The sequence below is a fragment of the Mustela nigripes genome, chromosome 9, assembly GCF_022355385.1.
Source record: "Mustela nigripes isolate SB6536 chromosome 9, MUSNIG.SB6536, whole genome shotgun sequence".
In the NCBI taxonomy this organism is placed as follows: Eukaryota; Metazoa; Chordata; class Mammalia; order Carnivora; family Mustelidae; genus Mustela; species Mustela nigripes.
In genome coordinates this window covers 52,285,762-52,301,778 of record NC_081565.1, presented here as the reverse complement: position 1 = coordinate 52,301,778, position 16,017 = coordinate 52,285,762, and the positions used below count along the sequence as shown (strand labels likewise).

Here is a 16,017-nt window from a genome sequence, read left to right as displayed (position 1 = left end):
TTAGACATCTGGGCTCTATCAGTAGTTTGGCTATTGTGGACATTGCTGCTGTAAACATTCGGGTGCAGGTGCCTCTTCAGATCACTACATTTGTCTCTTTGGGGCAGATACCTAGTAGTAGTTTAATCGTTGAGTTGTAGGATGGCTCTATTTTCAACATTTTGAGGGACCTCCATACTGTTTTCCAGAGTGGCTGCATCTGCTTACATTCCCACCAGTGGTGTAAGAGGGTTCCCCTTTCTCCACATCCTTGCCAACATCTATTGTTTCCTGATTTATTAATTTTAGCCATTCTGACTGGTGTGAGGTGGTATCTTGTTGTGGTTTTGATTTGCATTTCCCTAGTGCTGAGTGATATTGAGCATTTTTTCATGTACCTGCTGCCCATTTGGATGTCTTCTTTGGAAAAATGTCTGTTCATGTCTTCTGCCCATTTCTTGACTGGATTATTTGTTCTTTGGGTATTGAGTTTGGTAAGTTCTTGATAGATTTTGGATACTAGCCCTTTATCTGATAAGACATTTGCAAATATCTTCTCCCATCTGCCAGTTGTATTTTGGTTGACTGTTTCCTTTGCTGTGCAGCAGTTTTTATTTTGATGAAGTCCCAACAGTTCATCTTTGCCTCTGTTTCCCTTATCTTTGGAGATGTGTCTAGCCAGAAGTTGCTGCAGCTGAGGTTGAAGTGGTTGCTGCCTGTGTCCTCCTCTAGGATTTTGATGGATTATTGTCTCACATTTAGGTCTTTCACCCATTTTGAGTTTATATTTCTGTATCGTGTAAGGAAATGGTCCAGTTTCATTCTTCTGCATGTGGCTGTCCAATTTTTTTTTAATTATAATTTTTTATTTTTTATAAACATATATTTTTATCCCCAGGGGTACAGGTCTGTGAATCACCAGGTTTACACACTTCACAGCACTCACCAAAGCACATACCTCCCCAATGTCCATAATCCCACCCCCTTATCCCAAATCCCCTCCCCCCAGCAACCCTCAGTTTGTTTTTTGAGATTAAGAGTCACTTATGGCTGTCCAATTTTCCCAACAACATTTGTTGAAGAGACTGTCCTTTTTCCATTGGAACTTCTTTCCTGTTTTGTCAAAAATTAATGGGCCATAGAGTTGAGGGTTCATTTCTGGGTTCTCTATTTTGTTCCATTGATCTATATGTCTGTTTTTGTGCCAGTATCATACTGTCTTGATGGTTATAGCTTTGTAATAGAGCTTGAAGTCCGGAATTGTGATGCCTCCAGCTTTGGTTTTCTTTTTCAACATTCCTCTGGCTATTCAGGGTCTTTTCTGGTTCCATACAAATTTTAGGATATTTGTTCCATTTCTGTGAAAAAAGCTGATGGTATTTTGATAGGGATTGTATTAAGTGTGTAGATTGCTCTATGTAGCATAGACATTTTCACAGTATTTATTCTTCCAATCATGAGCAGGGGTTTTTCCATTTCTTTGTGTCTTCTTCAATTTCTTTCAGGAGTGTTCTATAGTTTTCTGAGTACAGATCCTTTGCCTCTTTGGTTAGGTTTATTCCTAGGTATCATGTGGTTTTGGTGCAATTGTAAATGGGATTGATTCCTTGATTTCTCTTTCTTCTGTCTCATTGTTGGTGTTTAGAAATGCAACCGATTCTGTGCATTGATTTTATATCTTGCCACTTTGCTGAATTCCTATATGAGTTCTAGCAATTTTGGGATGGAGGCCTTTGGGTTTTCCACATATAGTATTATGTCATCTGGGAAGAGTGAGAGTTTGACTTCTTTGCTGATTCGGATGCTTTTTATTTCTTTTTGTTGTCTGATTGCCAAGGCTAGGATCTAGTACTATGTTGAAGAGCAGTGGTGAGAGTGGACATCCCTGCCATGTTCCTGACCTTAGGGGAAAAGCTATCAGTTTTTCCCCATTGAGAATGACATTCACTGTGGGCTTTTTGTAGATGGCTTTTACAATATTGAGGTATGTTCCTTCTATCCCTACACTGTGAAGAGTGTAAATCAAGAAAGATGCTGTACTTTGTCAAATGTTTTTTCTGCATCTATTAAGAGGAACATATGGTTCTTGCCCTTTCTTCTGTTAATGTATTGTATCACATTGATTGATTTGTGGATGTTGAACCACCCTTGCAGGAATAAATCCCACTTGGTCATGGTGAATGGAGAGTACTTTTAATGTACTCTCAGATCCTATTGGCTGGTAACTTGTTGAGAATTTTTGCATCCATGTTCATCAGGGATATTGGTCTGTAATTTTCCTTTTTGATAGGGGTCTTTGTCTTATTTTGGGATGAAGGTAATGCTGGCTTCATAGAAAGAGTTTGGAAGTTTTCCTTCCATTTATGTTTTTTAAAACAGCTTCAGAAGAATAGGGCTCATTTAGTGATCACAAATTCTTTTAATTTCTGTTTGTCCTGGAATCTTTTTATCTCCCCTTCTGTTTTGAATGACATATTGCTGGATACAATATTCTTGGCTTCATATTTTTCCCATTAAGCACTCTGAATATACCATGCCAGTCTTTTCTGGCCTACCAGGTCTCTGTAGATAGGTCTCCTGCCAGCCTGTTATTTCTACACTTGTAGGTTATGGACCTCTTGTCCCAAACTTCTTACAGGATTTTCTCTTGGTCTCTGAGATTTGCAAGTTTCACTATTATATATTGGGGTGTTGACCTATTTTTATTGATTTTAAGGGTAGTTCTCTGTGCCTCCTAGACTTGAATGCCCGTTTTCTTACCCAGATTTGGGAAGTTCTGCACTATAATTTGCTCTAATATACCTTCTGCCCCTCTCTTTTTCTCTCTCTTTCTTCTTCTTCTGGGATCCCAATTATTCTAATACTGTTTTGCTTAATGGTATCACTTATCTCTGGAATTCCCCCCTCGTGATCCAGTAGTTGTTTATATCTCTTTTTCTCAGCCTCTTCATTCTCCATCATTTGGTCTTCTATATCACATTCTCTCCTGTGCCTCATTTATCCTAGCATTTAGAACCATTTTTGATTACACCTCATTAATAGCCTTTTTGATTTCCAATTGATTAGATTTTAGTTCTTTTATTTTTCCAGAAAAGGCTAGGGTCTCCTATGCTTTCTCAAGCCCAGCTAGTATCTATATAATTGTTATTCTGAACTCTAGTTCCGACATCTTACTTGCATCTGTACTGATTAGTTCCGTGGCAGTCAGTACTGCCTCTTCTTCTCTTTTTTGAAGCTGAGTTTTTCCATCTTGTCATTCTGTCCAGAGAAGAGTAGATGAATGAGAGAACAGAGTACGAAAATGGCAACAATGACCCTAGAGACATCAGATGAGCCCTAAAACCAAAAAAAAAAAAAAAGAGAGAGAGAAAGAGAGTATAATCAGACAGGTGAACATAACAGAGTAATACACTGGATCCTGTGTGTATTTTGGTTTGGTTTGTATTTTGGTGTATTTTGGTTTGGTTTGTTTGTTAGAAGAAACTACAGCACAAAATTGTAAAGAAAGAAAAAGTATATATGTAATTAAATACAATGAAAGGATAGCATGTAACTGTAAAAATGAAAACTAAAAGACAAAAAAAAAAAAAAAGAAGAAGAAGGAATATAAACATATAGGTGAATAAAACAAAATGCATCCTGGGTGCATTTTGGTCTGTTTGTTAGAAGAAACTACAGCCCAAATTGGTAAAGAAACAGCAACTATATATATTAAAAAATACAATTAAATACATTGAAATGATAGAATAATTGTAAAGATGAAAATTAAAAAAGCTTTAATCAAAAATAAAAAAGAAGGGGCACCTGCATGGCTCAGTGGGTTAAAGCCTCTGCCTTTGGCTCAGGTCATGATCCCAGGGTCATGGGATTGAGCCCCACATTGGGCTCTCTGCTCAGCAGGGAGCCTGCTTCCTCCTCTCTCTGCCTGCCCCTCTGCCTGCTTGTGATCTCTGTCAAATAAATAAATAAATAATCTTAAAAAAAAAAAGAAGGGAAAAAAAAGAGAGAATGTAATCAGACAAGTGAAGAAAACAGAGCCATACACTCAATTCTTGGTGTATTTAGGTCTGTTAAAAGAAACTGTATCCCAAAATTGTAAAGAAAGAAATTTTAAAGAATTACAAAATTGTAAAGAAATGTATATATATGCAAAAATCAAATTGAATACAATAAAAGGATATAATGTAACTTTAAAAATGAAAACTAAAAAAGTCTTAAAAAAAGTTGTTAAAATAAGAAATTGGTTGAAAAAGGAAAGAGAAAACAAATTAAATTGGGAAGACTAATGAATCATGGGGGGAAAAAAGTGAATTCTATATACTATTTTCCCCCAGCACAGGAGTTTTGCAGTTATGTCTGATTGGTAAACTTGGTCTTAGCCATAAATTCTTGCTGATCTTCTGGTAGAGAGGCCTGTTGTGTTGATTCTCAAGTGTCTTTGTGCCGGGCAGAATTATATCACCCTTGCCAGGGGGCCAGACTAAGTAGCTCAGTATTGCTCTACGTGGCTTTTGTTCACTGAAGTCTTTTCCTACAGCTTTAGAGGTTGAGAGTGAAAATGGCAGCCTCCCAATCTTCAGCCCCAGAGCTGAAATCAGCTCATGCCCCACACTCCTTAGTGCGTCTTCAGGGAAAAGCAGTTAGTCAATCATGCCTGTCTCCCTAGTCCCTTCTATCCCTACACTGTGAAGAGTGTAAATCAAGAAAGATGCTGTACTTTGTCTGCACTCCATGCTTACCGGGCCTGTGACCAAGCATTTCTGTCTCAGGCACATGACCCCTTTTTGAGTCTCCAAACCCTGCATACTCCTGTTGGACCACTCCCAGCAGGAGGAAGAGGGCTCTCCCTGGTTCTGCCACTCGCTGGACCTCTGCTCAAACCAACTGTGCTGTGGTTCCTGGTTTACGGTTTATGGCAACCCTGAGCTGAGAGCCCTCTCCTGGGCTCGCTTATTGCAGTCGGCTTCCCTGCTTCAATACCTGCCACGCTCAGGCACTCCCAGTCTTCCTGTGACCCCGAGGGTCCTGAGACCACACTGTCCCATCTAGGATTCTGCCCCTCTTCACCACCTGAGCACCTTTCAGGCAGGGACGTCCCTCACCGGAGCAGACTTCTCAAAGTTCTGATTTTGTGCTGTGCTTCTCTATCACTTTCTGGTGCCAGCTGAGGAAGGCTCCCTTCGCCTATGGTTTATTTTCCCATGTATCTCCCAGATTCACTTTTCCACACACCTTCTATCTTGCAGAAAGTGGCTGCTTTTCTATTTGTAGAGTTGCAGCTATTCTCTTAGGTCTCCAGTGGAGTTCACTAAGGTGTTCAGAATGATTTAATAGCTATCTTGCTGCATTCCTGGGACCAGATGAAACTAAAGTCTCCTATTCCTCCGCCATCTTGGACTCCTTTCCCAATTCACTTTTATTCTAAATATATAGGAAGGCATAGCTGTTCACTTTCCTAACTAAGGGACTCAATGATCACAAATGCTAGTGTTTTAAGAGATTGTCTCACTGAGGACTTTTTCCTGAAGGATATGTGACACCCTAGGCTTTGATCCTTGGGTATGCAAATTGAAAATATCATTTTCATTATTCCTGAAAGCACATTAATAATATATGTTGTCATATTGTCTGTATTATTTATATACATATTTAAATTTTCATAAAATATAATTGAATACACAGCAGCAATTCATTTGGGTTTTATAGTTGGTAAATTGCTATTATAATGCATAGTATGGGGTATATACATTTTATTTTAGGAAATTTTGGTATGTTTAATTCTTTATTTCTGTTTTTCCTCCCCAGAGATGCAATACAAATAACATTATTTTCATTTTCTATTAATTAATATATTTTCAAAAGTTATACTGATAAGAACATAAGAAAAATCCACAGCTGTTGGATAGCATTGTAGATTGTAGAGGATGTTTGGTGTTAGATGAACATAGCTATTATAAGAGGCATCTGCTGGGAAACAAATGACTTATCTATAGAGCCCTGTGTTTCATGTTTGTTTATATTAAAGAAATGGCTAGTAAAAGACAGGTTAAATAAAAAAAAATTGGGGGCTTCAAATAGTTTTTTTTATCTGAAAAAACGTATAGCATTATTTGCAAGGTTTTGAATGTGTAAGCTTTAAACAATTAGTGGGAATGCTATGAGATGAATGATACTTGTGGAACAGGAAGCTTGATTTTACTATCACAACATGTTTTTAACATTAGGCAAAATGTGCCTAATGGTTGGGTAGCTCTTCAATTTAAATTCTTTGGAGCCATCATGTAAATACATCTCAGGCATGTATGCCTACTGAAGCACCTGGCCAGAGTGCCAGATCACATTCTCTTATTAACTTGGCTTTTGTTAAAGTATTTGTGTTCTTATATCTTTTATCTGAAAAAGATGGAATTACTGGAATAACTCCCCTAATAAAAGTAAAGATTTTTGCCTATCAGTTAAATATGGTTTAACCTTCGTGTAATATTTATTGTAAACACTTTAGGTTTATTGGACAACTTAGTAAAATCATGTGAGTTAAGAATGGAGACCAAAAATCAAAGAAATTGAGGTTCATCGTAATATATTGCTTTTTATTTCTATTGTATGACAGTATTAAGACTACATTTGGCAAGAAATCTGGATTAGTGTTATTAGATGTTGAAACTTTTTTTCTTTTTGATTGAATTCCAAAAATATTCTGAGCTCAGCTTGTTTATGTTATTGGAGGTGATAGGTGCATGTAGCTGCCTACAGTGATTCACAGGCAGTTAGTTTGACACAATTCTGTGCCCACCACATGCTAATGGACTCGGTGTGATGGGGCACCTCTAATGAAATAGTAGAAAGTCCTCTGCTTCTGAAATAATTGCTTTAGAGATTTTTTTTTTCTTAAATAAGGCTATCAATGAATTTCCACAATGCTCAGTAGATTTTTCAATGCTTTTTTTTTTTTTAAAGATTTTATTTACTTATTTGATAGGCAGAGATCACAAGCAGGCAGAGAGGCAGGCAGAGAGAGAGGAGGAAGCAGGCTCCCCGCTGAGCAGAGAGCCCGATGTGGGGCTTGGTCCTAGGACCCTGAGAATATGACCCGAGCCAAAGGCAGAGGCTTTAACCCACTGAGCCAGCCAGGCACCCCTTTCAATGCTTTTATTAATAACTTGTGTGCCTTCTCTTACTCAAGTCCCACAACAACCATATGAGATAGGTCATTTAAGCATCATTTCTTTTTTTTACAAATGAGGAAACCAAGGTTCAGAGACCTGATACCACTTATTTGTGTAGTGAGAAAGTTCTAGAGTTGGGATTAGAAGAGAGGTAACAGATGTAAAACGTCCCGCCCCTTGCCTGGCATTTAGAAATTGCAAAGTGAATGTTACGTGCTTTTTAAATACACTAATGATGTAATGGTCAATTGTGATTACATTAAAACACTGTTTCTTTTAGAAATAGACGCTGTTTTTGTATACCACATAATACCTGAAAATGGGTCTAGTGACAGCTCAGTTCCATATTTCTTGAACTTGCATTTCCAGGTGATTCTTGATTAGTTAATGGTAAACCATGATATATATGAAAAACCAGTGACCCACTGTCAGCCACTCACAAATGCTAGTTTCCTTATTTCTTATTTCTCTCAGACTTCTTTTTTAGCCAGGGACCAAATTTTTAGTATATTCCATTGCAAAATTGCTACTATAGGTAAGAATATCAAGACAACTTCTACATAATGTAGTTAATATTAATAAAAATATACTCTTCATGTTATATACCAGGCATATAAGGCACTGTATTCCATGCTGTGGTATTTATAAGATTTTTATTTATTTATTTGATAGAGCTATATATAGAGAGAGCACAAGGAGGCAGAGAGGCAGGCAAAGGGAGAGGGAGAAGCAGACTCTGCTGAGTGGGGAACCTGATGTGGGCTCGATCCCAGGACTCTGGGATCATGACCTGAGCCGAAGGCAGCCACTTAACCCACTGAGCCACCCAGGTGCCCCTCTGTGCTGTGGTATTAACAAAACGCTATAATGCTTAGTTCTTTCCTCAAAAACTGTCAACTTTAGTTGGGGGGGCATCACATAAACACACAAGAAATAATATAAGATTTATCACGACAACTCTGTTTAATTAATTCCCAAGAGAGTGCTATGAGCTTAGAAGAGTAGGTGTCAATGTTTGAAGTTTTTATGAAGGGAGACTGGAGCGAACTGGGGCGCTCTCACCAGGATCTGAAAACCCACAAGGAAGGGGGACCGGAGGCGGGACAGAATTGAGACGTAGTGCTGACTTATCAACAATCCGACGTAGTATTTTTTAACAGTCAGCAAGTCAAGCAACTTGCCTATATCAACACCTTTATCCTCAGTGTAATGATAAGGAGAACTCTGTCCTTTTAAAGGTTTGGCTTATCCAAAGGGCAGTTTATAATTTTTCCTGCTTTAGAAACAAAAGTAGACGGAGGCACAGACCATTTTGGCACATGGTATTTTCGCCGTGTTAGACTTGAAAATCAAGATCGTGTTTTTAAGTAAATAATCATTATGGCATTTGAGTATACGTATATGAAGGTCAGGTAGTGGAATTTCTAGGTCATATGGTAACTCTACATTTAACTTTTTAAGGAGCTGCCAAACTGTTTTCAAAAGGTGCTGCCTCATTTTAACATTTCCACCAGCAAGGTGGAAATGTGCTTTATTTTTAACAGAAAAGCATTGGCATCATAAGATAAGCAGGTGAATTTATTATGTTTTAAAATTTTACTGTTGCATAAAAAGACAAGGTATGAAGCTTGTAAAAATAAGGGGTACCAGATGGTGGATATTATAGAGGGCATGGATTGCATGGAGCACTGGGTGTGGTGAAAAAATAATGATACTGTTATGCTGAAAATAAATAAATAAAAAAAAAGAGAAAAAAAAAGTCATTTTTAAATGAAGTCCTTTGATGTCTATGTATCATTGAATGTCCGGTTTACATTTTGTCTTTTGCCAACATAAAGAATAAGAACTCAAGAAGCAAAAGTGATAAAAAAGAATTTTACTCCCTAGGGAAGTGTCGAATTTCTGACCCCAAATCTCAGAGTTCATGAAGCACTGTAAGGTGTCCCTTGGAGCCCATGTATTTCAGGATGTAAGTGCGTGATTCATTAGGCAAAGAAGGTATCTCCCCCCCCCCAATTTTGGGGCACTTTGAATTTATCAGACAGTAAAGGAAAGCTAGTGAAATTATATAGTATTTTTGATATGCCAAAGAAATCTGCATAAAAGATATCTGTACTATATATTCATTTTTTAAAAATTCTTCAAGATAAGAGTTGTTTTGGAGGAGTTAGCAAATGTTATTTCTGAAATTAAACACGCTAAGGAGCAGGTTATTTCAGTGTTAGGAATGCTTTTGTCCTCTTTGAAGGTGGTGTTCCTTATATTTGCTTTAAAAATATTGGCCTTCAATCCCTTTTTTTAAAGGGGAAAATTGTTCTTATTGCTGTTTCCAGTATTACCATCAAACAAGCTTTGTTCTTCAAGAATAATTCATAGTAAATAATGCAGTACTTCTTAAGGTCCCTGTGGAATATCAGAATTAATCTTAAAACAGAATTCTGACATGTTGATAAGTTTCAAATTATATTTGGAAATTATATCTTTTTTCAATTATATTTTTCTTCTCCTTACATTTGTAAAGCTTTTTATTCATTGGGTATATATTCAGTGCCTATTATGAGCAAAAAACTGTTCTAAGCACCAAAGAACATCTTATAAAGGATTTTTAAATTTTTTCAGTATTTACTAAATACCTATAGGGTACAGAGCACGGTGAAAGGCACTACAGTAAATGCTTCCTGGCTTTTAGGAACTAGTCCTCTATTATATTGGAGGGAGAGTAGATATACACACATGAAATAAGTAAGTAGCAGTATAGGAATTAAACACCTGAGTGATACAATTGTGTTCAGAGAAGGTCAGGTCAGTGTGAGTGAGGATTATAGTGAAAGGCGTCATGGAATAGCTAGCCCCTGAAATGGGCTCTGAAGACTGTTAGGATTTGAATACTGTTAGGGGAATTGGAAAACCGAGTGGTGCTAGAGAACATGGTGCAATGGTGAGAAGTGGCGAGTCTCATGTCTGAATAGTAAAGGAGCAGACTGTTCTCTCCTTTTTCATCAGGTTGAGGATCCTGGGAGAAGGTGGAAACCTTTGCAGCAGACCGCATGTGGGGGTATTGTGACTTGAGGAGAGAACCTTGGTTCAGTAAAGACGAAGAGTTAAACAATAGGATTGGACTGATCCGATGTGACAGTAGCATTGAAGTGGCCATGAGTGGCTGTGGGTGAAGAGCTGGGACTAGCATGGGTCGCCGTGGAGAAGGATCTGGATCAGGATTTTACGGGTAGACCCAACTGGACTTGCGGATGGCTTTGATTTGGAAATGTAGAGGATGCGGGGAATGGAGGGACTAACCTGCTCCTTAGTGTGTTTAATTTCAGAAATAACATTTGCAAACTCCTCCAAAACAACACTCTTAAATTGAAGAATTTTAAAAAATGAATATATAGTACAGATATCTGACTAAAAAGTTTTTTATTTGGAATGACTGGGTGGATGTTAGTAGGACTAACATGAAGAGGACTATTATGGATATGTTTAGGACGCAAATCAGCAGTACTGGACAGGATACTTTAGCCTGAGAGGGCTATGGGGTCGTTAAATGGAGATGACCACGAGCACTGAGATCTGTGATTCTGGATCTCAGTGGAGACAGTCGAGATGCAGAAACATAATTGTTAAGAAATGAACAAAACTCTCATTAAGTATTAATGTTATTGAGGTTTTTGTGTTGTTAACTTAATATGCATCAATAAGAGCTTTAAAAATTTAAATATTTAACTTCATTGTTTTTTAATCTTTAATTCACCCTGCTAATTAATTCTAGTTATCTAGACATTCTAGTTGAATATTGGTCTGGTTAATTTTTTTTTTTGGAAGATTTATTTATTTATTTCAGTGAGAGTATTTCAGAGAGATTTACTTATTTATTTCAGTGAGAGTGCAAGGGGCAGGGGCAGAGGTAGAGAGAGAAAGAAACTCAATCAGACCCCCTGCTGAGCACAGACCTCATGGGGCTTGATTTGAAGACCCTGAGATCATGACCTGAGCTGAAACCAAGAGTCAGACGCTTAACTGAGTGAGCCACCCAGGCGCTCCTTGGTGGTTGATTTTGAAAAAAATAACAATAACAGTTGATAACTGGTATCTTGGTTATAATTACTTAAACCAAGAATGATGGAGAACAACAGCATTATTAGACAATTAAATAGTATTTAGAGATTATTTATTTTTAGTTTTAAAATTATGTTTTGAAAGGATATATACACCCTTATGTTTATTTCATTTTATTTTTTATTAGTTTCAGAGGTAGAATTTAGAGATTGTTTATCTTTATTTATAAACAGACTTCATATGTATGCTTAGTCCTATTTTTACTGTTTTAGCAATCTGTGAATAGCATCCCTTTCTTACAATAGAAATCATAGGTATCTCATGAAATCATCCATAGTGGTAGTAATTACTAGTAATCAGCACTTTTAAATGTATAATCATTACAAATGATCAAAACTTGGGGGCCACAGAATGACACAAGGATCTTCAAATATTGCTTCTTTTGCATTGCCACCTGCTTCTACTAGACAGCTGAAAATGACAACTGGCCATGTTAGTCCAGAATCCCAATTCTGTTTTTAAAACATTCCAGCTTATTCCTAGTTTTCTCTTCTTCGAGAGAAATGGGGTGTTTTGGGAAGTTTATTTCATAACTTTATCCATGTCTCGCCACGTTTTGATTACTCTGTCATCCTCCTCCCAGGACTGCCAGTTCCTGGCTGCTGTGCTAAAACGCTCTCAGCTTCAACCCGAGGCCCTGAAGTGGGCCAGCTGTATACGGTAGAAGAGTTGGAGGTCTCTCATGTGCTAAAATTAGCTTAATCTTTTCCAGAAGGGGCTTGTTTACTTTCAGCTCTCTTTCATTTTTAAAAAAAAATTTATTTTATTTATTTAAAAAATTTCAATTCCAGTAGGGTTAACATACTTTCAGCTCTCTTTCAACAACCCATTTGATTTTGACCAATGACTTCACATATTATTTTGTAATATTTAAAATGTCATTAGCAAATATATCTCTTCATTTTTTTTTTGTTCAAAAAAAGTATTTTTTGTTGAAAACACATTTCTTCCCAAGACTTTGAGAACTGTGAATGTATAAGTTGGCAGCTGCCTGGAATCCTGTTAGGTTAATTTTTATGTCTACTATCTAGCTTTGGCGAGTCTGCGTCTTTTATCTTGGGTTTCCTAGAATTTTCCTGTTTGCCCCTTTAATTGAACTAATGGAATTGATTGTGGAGAAAATACAGAACTAACTGCTGTAGTTTCTTTTCCTCCTCTCCTTCCATCCCCACTCCCTACATCTCCCTGGCTGCACTTGGTAGTCTTTATTAGGATTTCTGATTCTCCCACCCATTAATTAAAGCAGAGTGAGTGACTTCCAGGATCTTATGGCTTCCATAGCTTAATCATCTATTATCTGCCTACTTGTCAATTTTCCATCATTCTCCTCTTTTCTTCAGGCGTTCTGAATTGTTTGCACTTCCTTAGAATACATTATCCTGTTTTCTGGCTCTTCCTCTTCTGCTCACTGGTCTTCCTGCCTTCTTTAGCCATAGTTCATGTCAGTTTTCCCTTTTCTTAAAGGTTGCCACCCTTTCAAGGGTATCTCACATCTGCTTCTAAGCGGTCCACTTGGCTAGTTCTCAAGAGTTTCTCACTTCTTTCGGCTGCTCCCAGTGGGACACCACTTCCTTTACATGTGTCATTGTGTGGAGCTCTGGAACACAGTCCCAGTGATGAAATCCTGCTACCTCAGCTTGGCCATCGGTGAAGATATGGTGGGGGAAAGCCACAATTCCTTTATTTCCTGGTTCTTTTATTTTTCACACTAGCACCGTAGATATGGCTGGGTCAGCCTTCAGAGAAGAGTTGGATTAAGTAAAGGGGATTATAATGTAAAAACACTTAAAACTAAAATACAGTTTTTCCCCTGCTCAAGGGAAAGCGTCCAAGAAGTTGAATCCTTCAGAGAGTGGCTCCTGTGGACTTCCTTTACTCCGTACTCAGGACTATATGTCCAAGGGCCTTCTACTCACTGTGTGCCTTTTGGGAATCTCATCCCCTTGCTTTGGGGTTGAATATGGCCCAAGAGTTACTTTTCTCAGCAGTATATTTCTACAAGTTTGAATTCTTTTGGCTACCACCAATCAACATTTTCCACGGTAGGCTTTGATATCAAATCTTGAGGAGTAAGCAAGAGTTTGTATTATTTTCTTCAACTCTGATTGTTAAATTCTTGTAGGATAGCTATGATTAGCTTCCTTATCAGTAGCTTTTTTTTTTTTTTAAACACCTCACTGCCTTTGTCATATCCCTCCAAAAACCTGTCAATATCATTTTATGCCAACTCCCTTTGTGTACCTCTGGCAATTTGGCATAGTTTTATCATAGCATTATGCCACAATAATTGATTTACTTGTCTGTTTTTCTAGCACTTGGAATTTAGTGAGTAATCAATAAATGTTTATTGAATGATAAATGAATCAGTAAAGGAAATTGGGATCTGTTATCTTCAGAAATTTACTCTACCTCAGCAGTTCCTTAATGATTAGGCATAAGATTTCACAGAGAACTAGTTTATTTTCTAACGATTAAAATTTGCTGTCTGCAGTTAAAATTTCTTTGTGTTTCAAAATTGTTTTGGATTGTAAGTTCCTTGATGAGGGAAAAAGGATCAGAGAACTGCTGAGGCCCAGCTTAGAGTTAGTATTTCTTCCCCCCACTGGAGCTGTATTTTGTTTTTTTGTTCTATTTTGGGAAGGTAAGAAAGAGCTGAAATCAGAGAGTTTGTCCTGCGATTCAGTCCGTCCTCATTCCAGTAAATGGCAGTCAAGTGCCATTTGTTGTATTTTTTTTAAAAGGGATTTTATTAATTTGAGAGGGAGAGCGTGAGCATGTGGCATTGGGTGGGGGAGAAGGGCAAAGAGAGAAGGAAAGAAGCACACATCCCACTCAGCGGGAAGCCCTACGCAAGGCTCGATCCCAGGACCCTGAGATCATGACCAGAGCCGAAGACAGAGGCTTCACCCACTGAGTCATGCAGGCTATTTGTTGTATTATTGATTTAACTCTTTGCTTATTCTGACAAAATGTGAAGTCTTCACATACAGGAAAACTTCTGTTGGTGGTGTAATTTCAGTTTAAAAGCAGGAAATAAAAATTAGTGAGGAATGGAAGAGGAGAAATTTCCTTTTCTAAATATGTGCATTTATGCATAAGTATAGAGGAAATTCATGAAGTATTTTCAAATTTACATGTTCGATTTTATGTGAGGCCTATGTGAGGCCTCTATGCACGAGGACTTAAAAATCAGTGTGCACACTTAGATCTAACCTATTTGGCCCACTGTTGCTCTGTCATACATATTTTTGGCTATTTTGAACATGGATCTCTTGAAGAAGTTGTCAACAAAAGTGTGTTTTCTTTCTGGAGAAGTAATCAAATGCTTACTTGTTTCCAATATTTTGTTTGACTTCTTACAGAAATTTCAAGAAATTGCTGAAAAAAATATGGAAAAATTGAATCGTATTGAGAGGTCCCATGAGCAGTTGGTTCTTGAAAATTCACGCTTCAAAAACATGTTATCGCAGACTCAGAGGGAACAAAAATCATTGCTGGCAGCCTGTGCATTGATGGCTGGTGCCTTACATCCTCTCTACAGCCGGTCATGTGCCTTATCTACACAGAGAGATTTTCTCCAGGAGCAGGTCAACACCTTTGAGTTGTTCAAACTGGAAGTTAGAACTCTAGCCCAGGCTTTGTCAAGTGTAGATGAAAAGAAGCAAGAGGAAGCCAAGACGAAGAAAAAGCCATTCAAAGGATTGATACGTGTATTCCGGAAAGGTGTTATTGCAATTTTGGCAGCAAATAGGCTCAAGATTTTGGGCCAATCGTGTGCCTCTCTTTTTACTTGGATGGAAAGTTTCAAAGAAGGCATAGGCATGTTAGTGTGTACAGGAGAGCCCAAAGACAAGCAAAAATTTCCGAGTAAGATCATTTATGCTTTTTAAAAATCTAAGTTGAGGGGCACCTGGGTGGCTCAGTGGGTTAAGGCCTCTGCCTTCAGCTCAGGTCATGATCCCAGGGTCCTGGGATTGAGCCCTGCATCGGGCTCCCTGCTCCGTAAGGAGCCTGCTTCCTCCTCTTTCTCTGCCTGCCTATCTGCCTACTTGTAATCTCTGTCAAATAAATAAAATATTAAAAAAAAGAAAAACTAAGTTGAATGTAAGTCATGTACAATGTGACTATGTTTAGCCATTATGTAAAAACTTAGAAAAATCATTTAATATATCAAATTATGTAACATAGTGCCATGTGTATGTAGGTATGTATGTGCGTATGGGTAAATATATATTTATGCATAAAGGAAGTGGCAAATATAATTTCAACTTCATTATATATACATTTTTAGCTTTATTATATTTGAATGCTCTTTTCACAGTAAAGTGGAGAGTCTATATAGTGATTTTTCAATTAAGTCAATCCAGAGGCTCTGCCCTATATAAAATTAATTACCAGTAAAATTTATTTTCACTTTCTATGAATCAGTATAAAATGCTCAGAGTTAAACATCTATTGAGGAATTGAACGAAAATGAGATGAATGTCAATTTTCCAGTTAACTTTTTTTTTAAGTGCTTGATTATTCTGAGGAAACAATGATTTCAATTTTTAACTTTTAAAAATCAAGCCATTAAGTAATTTAAGCAGAACTAAAGAAAACTTTTCCTCTCTCTATTTTTGAGAAAGAGAGAAGGAGTGAGAGTGTATGAGCAGGGATGGGGTGGACTAAAGAGGGATGGTAGGAGAGAAGGAAAGAGTGTCTTAAACAGGCCCCATGCCCAGTGTAGAGCCCTACGTGGAGCTCAATTTCACAG

General features: G+C 37.6%; 1 protein-coding gene across 1 annotated transcript in view; it reads left to right on the top strand.

The window, feature by feature from the left end:
- The window catches only part of CCDC171 (coiled-coil domain containing 171), a 299,561-nt gene that overhangs the window by 131,302 nt on the left and 152,242 nt on the right, over positions 1-16,017 (top strand). Inside the window, exon 16 of the mRNA XM_059411602.1 lies at positions 14,624-15,128. Coding sequence (XP_059267585.1) covers positions 14,624-15,128 — 505 coding nt within the window. The remainder of the gene's footprint in view (positions 1-14,623; positions 15,129-16,017) is intronic.